This window comes from Thunnus maccoyii, chromosome 12 (genome assembly GCF_910596095.1).
Source record: "Thunnus maccoyii chromosome 12, fThuMac1.1, whole genome shotgun sequence".
NCBI classification, from domain to species: domain Eukaryota; kingdom Metazoa; phylum Chordata; class Actinopteri; order Scombriformes; family Scombridae; genus Thunnus; species Thunnus maccoyii.
The window spans coordinates 24,297,255-24,312,885 of record NC_056544.1 but is presented as its reverse complement, the minus strand read 5'-3'; the positions used below and the strand labels follow the sequence as shown (position 1 = coordinate 24,312,885).

Genomic DNA, 15,631 nt, shown 5'->3' with positions numbered 1-15,631 from the left:
ATCCTTTTCAATAAAAAGAATAAGAAAAAAGTACATTTGTACTTTAGATAAACTGATTTATTTCATCCCAACACTTCCCCTCCAAGGTTTTTATTTTTGTGAGCAGTTTTTATTCTTTGTGTAGTTGTGTTCTTGTCTTGTGTTTCTTGTTCTCAGGCCTCTTGAAAAAGAGCTGCAATCTCAGTGAGACTTCCTGACTAAATAAAGGATAAATAAATAAAAAAAAATCTAAAGATCCATGTCATCATAATGCTTACCAAGGAGTGAGTCAACTCTGTAATCGTGTTACAGCCCTGTTGACTCATCCCAGTTATTCATACACCACTTTTATATGCACAATAAAACCATATTCAAAGTCTCATTGACCAAAAAAACACCACATAACACACACACCCTTCATGTCCGTCATTCAACACTGATTTTTTATTTTATTTTTTCCAGATGCACGGAGCACAGCTGCTCACTTTGAATTATTCATCTCATACAAGTCAAAGAAGAGTTAACAGTAAGGTTTACAGCCCCTATAAAGCCACAGCACAGAGATGACGACGTAGCAGCACTTACAAGAAAAAGCTTTTTGCAGGATAGGTGGTGCACGGAGTTAAGATAGTTGAGAGGATTAAAAGGTTTAACATCATTGTGAGAAAACATACATATATCTCTGCTTCCATTTTTCTTGTTAATAACTGTATTATTTCTAAGGAATAAGTGTAGATGTGTTTTGCAGAATAGATTCTTCGTCCATTCGTCTCGTCCTCTTCAAATCTTCTTAACGGAACTGAAGTGGACTCACACGCAGACCGATCACGTCCTTACCGATCTCTGTCACCTAGGAAACGAGGTGAAATTAAAGGTTAGGTTTTACAAGGCAGAAGAAATAAATAACAATCAACTTTATGATAAAAGACAAGTGAACACTTGAATCACACTTAAATCTCAAATTATTGTCATTTTTTTGCTTTGCTTCTTTCCAATTCTGAAGGTCTCATCAGTTTGCTTTTATAAATTTTCATATAATCTAATCTATTATTTTAATTTAAGGGATTTAATTTAAGTTTTTCATGATCATTGGAGTTGTATGTGGCCTTCCGACCTACCTGTGTGACCCTGCAGATCTGGCCTTTGTACGTGGGGCAGTAGCAGGCTCCAGACAGTGGACACTTCTCGACTGGGCGCCCGCGGTACAGGGGGACAAAGGAAGCAGCGCACAGGTCAAATGGATTGTGGGGGTCGTAGTTCAACTGGTGGGCGTCTGTCAGGGTCTTCTCGCAGGCTGCCAAAATCTTGCGGGTCTGAGTGGAAAGGAGAGATTTAATTAGGCAATATTACACGAGAGGGTGTGTTTTACCGTCATTGTTGGCACGACAGTGATGTGGTCAGGAGCAAAGCGCTTGTATAAAAAAAACGAAGCTGTAACCAACCTGCTGTGCAACATCTGGCTTCGGCCCGAGCTCGAGCAGGCGTCGTGCAAAGCCGGCAGCGGTCTTGAAGTTGCGCAGTTTAAAGAAGAGGTTGAGAGCTGTGCGCAACACCAGCACCATGTGGACTGGCTGGAGATTACAGTGAGTGAAATAAGCGGCCATCTGTAAGGAAAAAAAAAAAACAACAACACAAATTAGAGAACAGGGCTCAGGAATGAAACAGATGTATGAATATTGATTGCTGTTTCAGAGTAACAAAACAACGTTACCTCACAAAGCCTCTTCTGCTGATCCAAAGTGTCTTTAGGCAGCTTCTTCCTCTCCGTCTCCATGGTCAGACCCACTATGTACTCTTTGCAAATTGTGATCAGCTGCTGAGCCTGAAACACACACACACACACGCACAGAGATCCCAATCACACATTAAAAACATTGACATTTCATATATTTATCACTATAGCTGCATGTTACTTATTTCAGTGCCAAATGTCAAAGACGCAGCTCACATCAACATATCAGCTTTCGGGACACATTGAAATCTTTAAACTTGGATATTAAACCGTTTCAGATTCAAAGAATGCCTGTAGCTCACCTCAGCAATCTCCTGCTTGTTATCGACCACGAGCAGTGGCACAGACAGCAGGATGGCTCTGAAGCGCTCGACGGCGTCCTCAAACCGCCCGGAAGTGGTCAGCTGGTAGCATTGCTGCAGACGTGCGATGAGGTCGGAGAGGCGCAGGCCCACAGCAGGGAGCCCCTGCTTTGCTCCACAGTCCTAAAGGAAATAGATATATAAATAACTTAACAGAAGAGCATGAACAGACGTAGATAAAGAGTCAATTTTTCATTATAGATAAAACTAAAAGGCAAAACCTCAAACAGCTGACATTCTCAAAGAAAGTGGAACATAAATTCACATCACTGACACACCTATAAGAAAGTTCTGTAATCATTAAGAGACGAGAAAACAGCCGTACCTTCCAGTTCCTCTGGGGATGGCCACGCAGGCAGGGCAGGGAGGGCAGACCCAGGTAACAGGTGCGGCCTCTGGACAGCGTCTGCATGAACAGCGACTTGTAGGGGCCGAAGCTCACAACTCCTACCTGGTCGTGGAGCAACTGTGATAGAGAAAGGGAACGGTAAGTGTGTGAGTAAACAGCGGCTTGGCCTCACCTCAAACATAACTGTATAAAAAGTGTATTTGAAGTAATATCACATTGTGAACATACTCTCATGGCAGTCTCGAAGGAACCAGCCAGGATGTGGTCCACCGGCAGCTGGGAGTTGTTGCACCACATCTGGGTCGGACTCATGCCCTTGGTGGGTGGGACGAAGAAGCCGTCTTCTGCTCCTCCACCTGCGCCAGATGGCAAGTCCTGATGTGTTGGAAAAAAGAATAAGGTTTTGTTATAAGACAGTTCGACATTCACAATCATTGTCACAGTGCACAAAAATACCTTGTTTGTATAATGGACACTAGTGAAAGAATTAAAAGGCTCAGATAAAACCACCTCTTAATGAGAAATGACAAGAACTTTATCAGCACTTGGGTCTAGTCTCAACGCTGTTTTTTGTTGGTGGTGGGATTTGTAAAGATGTAGCTGCACTCACCAGCTCTGGAGGAAGGTCCAGGTCTTCCTCCACCTCCCAGCCTCCTCCTTCCTCTTTCCCCATTCCTCCATCGTCTCCTAATCCTTCCTGGGCATCCATGAAGCCATCTGAGAGAAAGAGAAAGATGATGTTTGTGTACTGTTCTAAATGATACCGTCAGGGGCTAGCGCAGCACTTTGAGGATCTCAGAGTATTTATTGATTTTTAGTTTTTATCCAGAGTAAGTGATTGTACTTTTTATTGTGGTATTTGTGAGATATATGATGTGTAGTAATGTTGAATCATTTGGTGTTGTACGGTGGCAGCATTGTGTGTCCAAGGCAAATTTCCCCCCTGAGACATTAAAGTCTTATCTTATGCATTTTAATGTTAACAAGAAAATTGTATAGTTTTGGAAATTGACGATAAATTAAATTATTCTGTGCAACATTGTAGTATTCATGATGTGGCCTAATTGACTCACTGAAGGGTTTGAAATATTCTTTAGTTACGCTGAATTTACCTTCATCCAGCTGAAGCTCGGCATCGTCTCCCCAGCCCTCGCCTCCTGGAGCATCCATGTCCAGGTCGGCAGCCATCTGACCGGCTTTCCCTACAACAGAAAAACACTGTTCTCACTCTGGCAAAGTCAACCGCCACAGGTTTCCACAACGTATACAAGCAGTTTCATTTTATTTTCCAACACTTGTAAAGACGGAAAACACAGTTGCATATTAGAAGAGTAGTTAACTTCCACAATCGTTCAATCGTCTTTAATGAAAAGGACTTGAACACAGTAAAAGAAAATCACCCTCTAAGTTCTATTTTGTTTCCACTGTGACAGAGATGAAATAGCTTAAACATTGGTAAAGGATTAAGTCTCTCTTTAAGCTGCTATTTCTTTGAGTGTGCATGATTTTCCCGTCTTTGCTATATATGGTGATGTATCCATCTTTAAATGCATGTACACATCTGTCACGTGTCAGGGCTGATGACTCACCTTTCGCTGCGATGGCTCCCTCAAAGAAGCCCTTTGATACAGTGAGCAGAGGCCAGTTGGTGTCCAGAGGGTTGATGGGTGGAGGAGGCTGCAGCAGCTCTGCATTGGGATCAACCTCCGGCACCTACGAGAGACAAGATTAACAGTTATATTACAGAATGTGTGTTTTTATCTGTTTTAGATGAGTGAATTTACTGTCAGAGGCTGAGATGCACATGACATGTTTTTAGGGCTAAAAGACAAACCAACCAGTAAGAACATAAATGTGAAAAAAGCTTGCAAAAATGTTATAGTGCACTAGAAAAAAGCATGAAGAGAAAGTTTTCCAAACACACCGTCTCCTTTTCTGGGTCAAAGGTCTCCTTTAGGGCCTCGGCCTCTTCATCCAGCCCATGGGTGGCCGCAGTCAGGTAAGCCAGAGACTCTGAGAACAGACACAAAGAGTTAAAACGTTGGCACATTGCACTAGCACTACAACCTGAGGTGAGGTATGCAGGTATGACATATTTCACAAATGTGTAATGAAGATGACACTTAAACTCACTCTGTCCACAGTTCTTCAGGATGCGGACCCTCTCGCTGACATCTCCCAGGTAGAGAGCTGCCTGGTAGTGACCGCTCATGTCCTTCCTGATCTCAGCTACAAATGACGAGTACACAGATATTAGATAAGTTTCCTGACGTACCGGGCACACAAATCAAATCACCACATCATTTGCATTAAAAAAAACACTAAATTCCTCACCAATCTTCATCATCTTGCGCAGCTTGGCCAAGTTGCCAGTGATGAGGTAGAGGAAGGTGAGCTTGTCAAAGTTCTTGGTTCTCTGGTAGCACATTTCCACAACCTGGTGGTGACCCTGCAGCAGCGCTGCCTCACCCAGACGCTCCCAGCAGCTGCGCTCATCCAGGGCCTTGGCTGCCTCCAGTGCCACCTGAAGCACAGAGAGAAAGCGTGAGAGATGTTTTTCATTATACAGTTACAGCATCTCACAACAAAGCAGATGTTAGTGTAGACTCTGTTAAGAACATAAAGACTATTGTTTAACTGTAGATTAAGCTGCCACTAGGATGCTGCATCTCTTTTCCCCTCTCTGATCTGATTTGATCAGCTCACTACCCTCACCTCAACCACTAACCAGTAAAATTACAACATTGAAATTAAGGAAAAATGTTAATATAAAGGAGTGAAGTAATTTTGGCTTATGATGGCCAGCCTACCTCGATGTTGCCACACTCCAGAGCCAAACTAAAGCGGGTCTTCTCATCTTTGACAAAGTGCAGCGCCACCTCAGGATAGCCCTTCTTCTGCAGGTAAGCAATGATTGACTGGCCCACCAGCTTGGCATTACGCACCATGTGGAGCACCTGGGCGGGACAAAGAAAGAGAGGAATTCTGTCAAAACCTGTATTTGGGATGTAAATACTCAAAAATGTTAATGAAATAGAATTTCGCCCACAATAATTAAGTAATTTCCTAATATTGCAAAGACACAGGTACAGTATACTCCAATCATCCATTCACATAGACAGCGGTCATTAAGCACCCACCTCATCATATTTACGGTTGACTAAGGCCAGTTTGAAGCGATATTCTGTGGGGTCAATGGTGAGGACGCGTGGCCTGCACTCCCTGTCCAGACAGTAAACACTGTTGCCTCTCACACGGGTCACATAGATGGGCAGGTCCAGAGTCCTGATGATGCCATGATCACTACAAGGAAACACAGTAAAAATATAATGTTGAAAGGCTTTAAAAACACCCCGTCAACACCTGATGTGTAAGGCATTCTGCTTTTCAAACCTTTGAATCTAACTCTGGAGGTTATCGTGTTTGGAAAAAGTCTGAGATTAGATTGGATAAGCTTGCCAACTCTTCAAGCTGTTCCGCAAATATCTTACCGAGGTCTTAAATATTTAATTTGGTGATCAAAGCTATATTGACAATCTTCCGCTGTTGAATGTACAAAGTGGAGGCAGTTTACGTGCCCTGATACCAGACTTCTGTTAAATGTTGTGTTAAATGAATCACATCAGGAGCGCATACCCAGAGGTGAGGGCGTATTTGATGTGGTTGGAGGTGGTGTAGATAAAGACTCCGCTCTCGTCCCAGGCTCCACTCTTCACTCTGATGTTCTCGTGAATGTTGCACAGACTCTCCAGCTTACGGTTGCAAATCATGATGGCTGAGGGACGAAAAGAGACACAGGAGATTTAGAGTTTTTTGTTTTTGTTATAACACCATCATATCCAAGTCAAACTCATTTAAATGTACTTAAGCCTTTCATTAACTGCTTACCAGTGCTTGTGCCAACATTCACAAATCACTCTTCCACAAACTAAACCTCTAAAATATAGCATCCTCTTCTATGCATGAGTTACCCTTAAGCACAAATTGATGCAAAACATTCAGATGGGTAATGTTTCAGAGCCTCAGTGCTGGCCTCGTAACAAGTTTAGAGGACATGAGATAAAGATGCTGTGGCTCTGTGATAAACATCTTTGTCTGTACCTACATAAATCACTCTTATCTACTCACCGTGTTTAGCCAGCAGAGCCACGTGGCTGGTGTCAGCGCTCCACACCACGTATTTGACCTTGGCGATCTTGACGGTGGCCAGCGAGCGTTTCTGCTGCACGTCGAACAGCGTGACGCCGTCGGCGTCTCTCAGCAGCAGCGAGCCCGTCCCCGCGTAGAAGATTTCTTCGCAGCTCGGCACCTGAACTTTCTTCACTATTTCGTTCTTCAGGTTCTTAATCAGCAGCTACAAAAGAGAGGAAGAGTTACAATTAATGTCTGGATCAAGACAGAGACATTAAATAAGTGACAGACATACAGGAAGTGATGATATTAAGCCTGAAAGACCTTTTAGATCAAAAGCTTCACTTATGAATTAGATGTCTCTCCTGTAACGATATACAATGTACAACTATTTTTAATTGAGAGATATCTTTAAATAAAAATAATAATAAAACACTGGCTGACCAATGAAACTTTTATTGACAGGATCCTTAATAATTAGCTTGAAATTTAAGTTTTTCTTCTCAAAATTCTTGTTCATTTTGTGGCATGATGCTCATCATGAATTGAACTGTAAGATTTGAGGAAATTTAATACACACAAAAGAAAATGACATTGCAAACTTCAGTCCTCTGATTAGTTATAGCAGCCTGTATAAACCCAGTTTCAATTTCAAAACTCTAGACTGTATCAGAAATTTGACTTCTTCATTTAAAGATTAATGCTCCAGACTCTGCCCTTCACTGATCAATTGAAAAGACCAAGACTGTTCTTCACAATGATCGATATCAAAACATAGATGGTAGAACAACATTTTGTCAAACATCTTCTAAATTGGGAAATGGGGGAAAAAGTCTCTCTTTGCAAAAACTACAGAGAATATTATTCTTTTTCAATGTATTTCTATAATGTCTAGACCTGCAAATGAACTTACAGAGTGCATACGGTCCAGGACAGCAAATCGGTTCCTGGCCACCCAGACTGCTGTCAGACCAGAGGACCTCTTCCCCTCCGGCGCTGAGAGACGACAGAATCAGTGTTACTTTAGTTGCCACATGCGGTATATTTAACAGGGATCTAACTTGTTGGATTTCATAAATGTTACATAGTTACTGTTCATAAAGAGGGAAATATGAATGGCAAATAATTTACAGTTAACAAAAGAAAGTGATGCAAAGTGTGGAAAACTGTATGATTTTGTTGACTTGAGGTGTTTCAGTACCATCAGGGTTCTGAGAGTCACTTTCTTTGGGAATAGAGTACAGGTCATAGGTGCTGTTCTCCAGATTGGTTGCCCTCTGCAGGAGATAAAGAGTATTACATGAAGAGTATTACATAAAATACATGGAAAACAATGAATTTAGGTATCTGAACAAACAGTTAGTGATTAATGTGTGTTTTGATTGAGAGATACTTACAGTGCAGAGCAGGACAGCGTTCTCAGCTGGGTTGTAAGACATGCTGAACACTGGGAACTTGGACCCACTACAATAAGATAATATATAAAAACACAACAGTTGGCTTCTTTCTCTTTCTTATTACTCAGTTGCATCCAAATACTTCCACTTGTAAGAATGAGGGGTGGGGTGGGGTGATTACACTGCATGCCACAACTTCTACAGATTACTTACCTGCGTAGCTGCATGACAGCAGTGTCCTTGCTGCTGTTGAAGTCCAGCTGGCGGAGGAAACGGTCCTTGACGTAGTACAGCATGTTGCCGTGGACGGCGTATGCTGGACGCTCACGCTCCAGCTTGAAAACGATCATGCCACTGTCATGACCTGAAAGACAAACAGACCGTCTTTCAGTGTGATAGTCCATCTGCATCACAGGAAGGTGCCTGTTTTACTGGCAGAAAGTCTAAAATGTTCAAATCTTACATACACAGTGGTTTTAAATGTTGCTGTTTTTACTGGCATGGCAATAAAGCACAGAAAACAGAATGTTTTCAGGAGGGACATGTCAGTTATGAATGTCATGTTCACTAGCATGACAAATAAAGCAACAGCATGGTTTCTTTGTTGGTATTCTGAGGCTGGATGATCTGTAAACTTATATACTCTACAACAAGTAACTTAGACTTCCTTTCACTTTGTTATATGTGTACAGACATGTGATCATCACCACCTACCAGCAGCAAACAGGTTGAGGTTTGGGTGAGCCCCCAGCACCCAGAAGCGATCGTGGTCCCGGCGGAAGGTCTGGACTCCGGTCCTCTTGGACATATCCCACACCCGAATGCTCTTGTCCTCAGAGTTGGACAGGATGAGCTCCTGACGTGGGTGGAAGACGGCACAGGACACATTGTTGTAGTGACCGCGGCACGTATCCAGCTCCCATGCCTTGGATTCTGGAACGAGGGATGAAAGAGAGACCATTGAGGAGGTAATAAGGATGGAAAGAGATGTGAAAGAAATGGGAACACTGGGTTTTCAGAAGAAATCTGAGTCAGCAGAAGGAGAAATGCACCAACAAAAATATGTGAAACATTGGTGAAAGTTCTTGAAAATGCAGTGAGAACGAAAGTACAACTGGAGACAATCACTGAAGTATTTAACTATTAATGAAAGTCTTTCAGTGCATACAGAGGTTCACTGACTAGCCTGAATCATTTTTTTTTTTTTTATAAAAAGTTATGTAATAATAAATTTATCACTATTTATAATCAGCCAACAAACATCCTATACACGTAACTGGTGCACTAAGTGAAGAAATACAGATGTGTTGTTGATCCATGTCATCAAAAGCTTAATTTCAATTATGACACTCACTTGGATGATGGACCCGGCTTGTGAGTGACAAACAATGGCCAAAAAAACAAAATAAATTAGAAAATAGCTAAAATAGCTTTCAATTTTAATGGACATTCGGCAGCAAATTGTTGACAGACGTTAACTAGTGTATTCTGAGTGACTCACCATTCATCCTCCAGATCTTGACCTGCCTGTCGTCGGCTCCAGACACGATGAGAGGCATGCTGGGGTGGAAGGCTGCCCAGTTGACCCCCCGGTCATGACCCTGGACACAGACACACAACCTCAAGTCACACCAATCCAAACAGAAATCCAGCATTTGTGGCAGCAGTGTAGCTTTATGAACACTAAAACACTTACTGTCCTCTTACTACTTATCTAATTTAACATCAAATTTAGAATTTCAAAAAACTGTTAACGTTTGTTAAAAGCAATAGAAAGATATATTAAATCCATATATTATTAACCAAACCTGATGTATTTTTATGTCGTTGGGATGGACTTTTCTTCACCTCAGGGATAACAGATCAGGACTCAAACAGACCAACATGAAATAAACAACTTCCTTTCGCTAAATAAAACCCAAAAAGTGCTGATCGAAAAGGTGGAAGTCACTGGCAATTTGAACAATTATCTTACTGTACTTGCTTGTTTCTCTTTGGCTTTACAGTGGTACACATATATTTCATGTTCTTTTTATACTAATGTAGCAAATTTTAGTACTACAAGGGTGATTTTTAATATCTTAAATGAAGGACAGATTAAAGATTTTCTTCCTTTTCACCTGTGAAAAGGTTTATGCCTTCAAATGAAAACAAAACCTTACATATAAAACTCGCCGCTCACCTCAAGGACGTGCTTAACGACGGCATCTGATGCACCGAACAAGTCAACACCAGAGATGCCGCGAACATCCGTCTCCACAGCGCCAGGAGACAGGTTCTTCTTCCTCAGACCTGGAACCAACATTCAGAGCACCGCGTGCAAGGGGGGGGAGGGGAGCCATATTGATGTTACACAGGGCACAACCACAGTACAGGGGGGAGGAAGAAAAACATCGAAACAAGATACAAGTTAACAAAATAATCAGATATGAAGAAAGATCACGGGAGAAAAGAGACTCCAGAGAGGAATTTTATGGACTGTTGGACCACTGAACACACACACAGGGTTGAAACACACCAACACAACCTCTGCTCTCTCATTTCCTGCCAACTTGAGTCTGGAAACAATCATCATTGTAGCAGTGTTGTTGATCGGGTTAATGAATCGCTCACATGACAGAAGAAAGTTACTCGTGATTTGATTGGACAGCAGTGTGAGATTACTCGCAGACTCAAATGAGATCAGGAAAAAGAAAAAGTTTGAGAAAGCACAGATCGCGTTCGTGATTCCAGCCCGTCGAAACGATGCGGTGAACAGGCAGTTCAGCAGAGTAAAGAGATGACATGGGGGGAAGGAAATAGCACTAGGAACCCATGTGCAGGTGTGGATGTTTCCAGGGAAGAGCATGGGATAAGGAGACACAGGGAGTGCGTGGACTCGGCTGATGGGGATGGGGTGGTGGTGGCTGGTGGCTGGTGTTGTAAAGACGTGCTCTGATGGGGCGTTGGATGTCAGGAATATGAGTAAGAGTTGGAAGTTACGTTTCCGTCAAGATGTTTGAGTCACATGCGGAGTTAATCTGACATGTCACAGATATAGGTTAGCAATGACAATGTGGAAACTTTTGCTACAAGAAATATAAACGTTGTTGTATATTTCATGTTATATTTTGGGGTTGTAGAGCCAGCCATGCAAGTATCATGCCAGGGGTACTTTAAAAACATTTAGCATCAGACCTAAAGAAGATTAAGTGTATAAAAGATGCAGTTTCAAACCAGTTAGTAGTCATGGCTATTGTTTTTCTTTCTTTAAACCAATGCAAAGAAGTAGTAAAATAACACTATGGGAAGCAGAATGGGCTTTCTATAAAGTGAGTACGAGTGCAAAGTGATCCTTTTAACATGGACAGTCGAGCATGTAGATTGAACAGCTTGCTGTGATGTCATGTGATCTAGAAGTTCACAAACATGGACGGAGGGAAGCAAACATGCTCAGTGCAAGAAGAGGAATCCCCAGGACAGGCAACAGTCACATTTTTCCACATCTTTTGCATGTTCATGTGTAGGAAAGTGAGATGTGAGCCAATTAATGGTTTAGTTAGTGGAAAGACAAGAAACAAGAAGCAAGAAACACCATCAACAAACATATTAAGAGCATGCAGAGGCACAGAAACACCTCTCCCATTTTCTATTTGCTAAGCTTTTTATCAACCACATCTTTCCATTCTATGAACCCTGTGTTTGTTAAAAATGCTTATTTATAGTACAGTATTTCACCCTAAAATACTGAACCATAAATCATTTTTGTTTTTTTCCTGGGAATAAACTCCTTGTCTGTATTTCCTGAGAGGAGAGGTGTTTCTGCAAACAGCCCACAGAGATTTGTCCTCTACAAGTCGGAGAGGAAGAGGAGGGTCCAGGACTCAACATTGGTCCTGTTCCTGCTTCTTCCTCGTCCTTTGTACCACTCTGCCCCCCCCCTTCCACACCTCCCTCAACCCAACCCAATCTCCTCTGGTCAACTGTCCCCTGACCCTCACCGGAGATATCCCACACTCGCACGGTCTGGTCCAGACTGGCTGACACCACCAGGTCCTCAGATGGATGGAACTGGGCGCACATCACATAGTGATTATGGCCGGTCAGCACGCTGTGGGTGAGAATAAGGGAAACACAATATTGATGACTGATAATAGTTGATGACTGATAATAGTTAAAATGATTAATCTGAAAGTTAAGCAGTGGCTGAGGTTTCGTGAGCAGTCTGAGCCAAGTACAAATTAAAAGTAATACCATAAAAACCAATTAAAGGCAGCATATTCAAAAGTTTTAAGTATAAACGCAGGAACAGAGATAGTGAAGTGGACTCAAGACTCGTCTATACACGTGATATCATCTCACTTGGACATCAAATCTGAGGACTTTTCTGGAAAATCCTTCATCTTAAACCTGCTGCTGCATCATCATAAATATCTATCAGTGTTACCCTTATCGTGTGAATTGTTGCTATGATGAAACTGATTTTTGTATTATGATGATTCAACTGATATCATAATCAAATTCCTTTAAGGGCAATTTGCTAATTCACTCAACTTTAAAGGCGTTATCTTCTGTATTCCAGGAACTTGTAAATAAGTCAAATACCCAATGTATATTTTTTCACTTTGTGCGTTATAAACCCTAACAATGATCTTTTAAAATAATGCCTGTTGTTGTGAGCAACTTCATACTTTCTGATAAATACAGGTGAAACAGTTCATTTCAGTGTCTTACCAGACACAAGTCCTGGACTGCCAGTTCCAGATGCGGATGGTCTGGTCATCTGAGGCACTCAGAATCCAGGGGTACTCCTACAGAAAGAGTGATGATTTAATCAGTGAATTTTAGACTCTGGACATTGAAAATCATCGATGAGAACAAAGGAAGCAGAGACAGAAACATTTTTAAGTGGCAGACCAACTCACATGGTGAAAGAAGGTGGTTCTGATGTAGTCGAGGTGTCCAAGGAGGGTGAAGAGGCACCGTCTCAGCTTGTAGTTCCACACCTTGTCAAAACAGAATAAACTTTATTGGCCAAGTATGTTGACACAAACAAGGAGTTTGCCTCCTGTTATCAGTAGCTCTCAATATACAGTAGGGTCCAAAAGTCTGAGACCACTTTCCCATTGGTACTGGTACTGTATGTACTGTACATACAGGGTTGTGGTACAGGTAATGTGAGAGTGCATGGCAGTGCAAAGACTGCTGGGAATGTTTCTATGGATATAAAGAGGTGGTTTTAAATGCATATGTTTAGTGTTTATGTACATGTACAGTATATACAGTCAACAGAAATACTTTTACAGTTTTTACATGTATGGCATTGTCTAATTATTTGGAATACTCATTTGATAGATGCTTTCATTCCTAACCTTAATAGTACCATACAAACTGTTAAACATGACTCTTTCCTGACTACCTCTGACAGATATTATAATTCTAAATATTTGAACTTATAATATCAGAATAGAACATTTGCTCAGATACAGGCATCAAGAAAATGCACCAAACACCAAATAATGGATGTTATTTGTTCAAACATGTCAGCTTCATAACACCAGGGACAAGATGGAAACAAGGCCAAGACTTTACCGCTCTAATCCTGACTAGGACTAAGTCTAATATATTACATTTTAAAATAGATGAGTGTTGTCAATACACCTAAACCTATATAACATTTCTTCTTGCAGGAACAAAAGTCTCACCTTGATTTTATAGTCATCTCCTCCAGACACAAACAGGGGCTGCTGTTTGTGGAAATCAATTCCTCTGACAGGACCTGTGAAAGAAGCCACATTAAAAAAATACAATTTGTATCTATCAAGAATACACTGTGAGAAAAATGAAACAGTAACATACTACATCTGCCACATCTCTGTCTTACCATCATGCTCGTCAAACTTGTCAATCAGTGTGCACATCCGATAGTCCCACAGCTGGATGACACCGTTGTGCAAACTAGCAAGAACCCATGGCCTCTTGGGATGGAAGCTCAGGCCTGAAATGCAAAACAATGAACGTACTTTTTCAAAGGCCAATGTCACTTGAAAATATCCATATAAAATTGCAGCCGATTAAGGATTTCTAGTTATATGAAAGCAAAGGAACTATATGTAGTCTGGTTTAAATAGGTCAGTTACGTTAGCTTGCTAAATGATGAAACGTACACGTCGCTTTCATTCATAAACACCAGCGGTGGAAGAAGTATTCATGTCCCTTAGTTAAGCACTACTAACTAAAAGTAGAAATACTGTCGTCGAAAAATGCTCCATTACAAGTAAAAGTCCTGAATTCAAAATGTTACTTGAGTGAAAGTACAGTATGTACCTCAAAATTGTACTTGAATAGCTGAGTAAATGTACTTAGTTACTTTCCACACCTGCTTAAACACTACCCTTGAACACAAAGCCTGACTGACATTATTAAAGTTACAGTCTGTAATATTAAGCATTAAACCTTGTATAATGAGAAATAGAGTTAGTAACACACACAATATTAGAAGATCATTTAAATAACTTAACCTAACAACGTCAGCTAGCTAAAGTTAGCTTCCATGCTAACTGCAGCAAACTCTCACCTTTAACACGGGCCGACTTCGTTTCAAATTTGGTTAACATTATCACGGGGCAGGTGTACAGGTCGCTATCTTAATATTGTAGTAAGATATGATTCCACACGATGCATAGAAATACATAAAATATCGCAAACAGTTTGAGTCCGGCGGCCGGATCGCCGTCGCCCGTTTAGCTGAATCCCCTTTTTCCCTGACACGTAGCTCGCTTTGTCTTCCGGCTGTGAACAATAAAGTTTTACAATGAGACGTTGACGCCTTTGGTTGACGCAGAAAGCTCCACGACGGCGGCAGATAGAAATTCAACACATAGATCTGAACTGCTAAATTAATGTTATCAGAACTGCTCTAAACAGCCCATTTCTGCACAGTCGTATTCTTCTTCTTCTTCTTCTTCTTCTTCGTTGATTTTTAGAGGTGGTTTACATCCAAAATGTTGTATTGCCGCCTTCTACTGAATTGAAAATAAGACTAAATTCTCCTATCTAATCTAAATAATTATATATTAAATAAAAATAAATAAAGGTCTTCCCCAGCCCTCATCCCATTCTCTAGTATAATTTCTCAGTCTAGGCTCTGAAAGCCTTTCTCAATAGCCCCTTCACCTCCTCTTCTGTAATTTGTACAATATCCAGAAACTTTCTCTCTGCAACAACAACTTTCTCGGATTTCCTTTCTGCCTCAGCGGCACAGTTAATCACTATGGCCACCAATAAATTTGTTTCAACATTTGTGGATTTTGATAACAAATATGAATTTTGTAAAAAAAAAAAAAAAAAAGAAGAAGAAGAAAGAAAAAAACAGGAAGAAACAACTAAACATCTAATTTATGAATGTCAATATACATCAGGATTCTGGAAAAAAAAATTAAGTTTGCTTTGACACTCAGACCAACCATTCAATTCAGCTGGAAGCCAAGGATGTAATACTATACTATGAAACAAAATCAGGAACTTCAGCAGACTGTCAATTTATTACTTTTACTGGGAAAATTTCACATCTGCAAATCCAAGTTCTTGCCCATCGTTTGAACTTTTCATGACTGATTTAGGAAAGTATTTTGAGTATATCGAACTTATAAACAATAAGAAATGCGTACATACAGTTATTATGCTCCAATAATTTTTTTTT

General features: G+C 41.0%; 1 protein-coding gene across 1 annotated transcript; it reads right to left on the bottom strand.

Annotated features, from left to right (window-relative positions):
• Positions 1 to 395: 395 nt before the first annotated feature.
• On the bottom strand, positions 396 to 14,732 carry copa (COPI coat complex subunit alpha). Its single transcript, XM_042429376.1, has 30 exons — positions 14,507 to 14,732; positions 13,814 to 13,927; positions 13,635 to 13,708; positions 12,855 to 12,935; positions 12,664 to 12,740; positions 11,931 to 12,040; positions 10,133 to 10,242; positions 9,452 to 9,551; positions 8,665 to 8,883; positions 8,164 to 8,314; positions 7,951 to 8,017; positions 7,755 to 7,830; positions 7,467 to 7,549; positions 6,551 to 6,776; positions 6,059 to 6,197; positions 5,563 to 5,725; positions 5,233 to 5,379; positions 4,757 to 4,946; positions 4,556 to 4,651; positions 4,347 to 4,435; positions 4,012 to 4,135; positions 3,535 to 3,624; positions 3,033 to 3,139; positions 2,651 to 2,797; positions 2,399 to 2,539; positions 2,014 to 2,196; positions 1,691 to 1,801; positions 1,422 to 1,583; positions 1,098 to 1,292; positions 396 to 829 (listed from the first exon to the last, which is right to left on the bottom strand). Exons 1-30 carry the CDS (start codon positions 14,544 to 14,546, stop codon positions 770 to 772), a joined length of 3,672 nt encoding a protein of 1,223 aa, XP_042285310.1. The 5' UTR covers positions 14,547 to 14,732; the 3' UTR covers positions 396 to 769.
• Positions 14,733 to 15,631: the final 899 nt, after the last annotated feature.

Coding starts and splice junctions, on each gene's coding strand:
- copa (XM_042429376.1), bottom strand. CDS start 14,546: ATGTTAACCAAATTTGAAACGAAGTCGGCCCGTGTTAAAG. Junction 6,777..7,466: donor TCCTGGACCGTATGCACTCT/GTAAGTTCATTT, acceptor TCTCTTTTGTAG/CTGCTGATTAAGAACCTGAA. Junction 4,947..5,232: donor TGGAGTGTGGCAACATCGAG/GTAGGCTGGCCA, acceptor TCTGTGCTTCAG/GTGGCACTGGAGGCAGCCAA.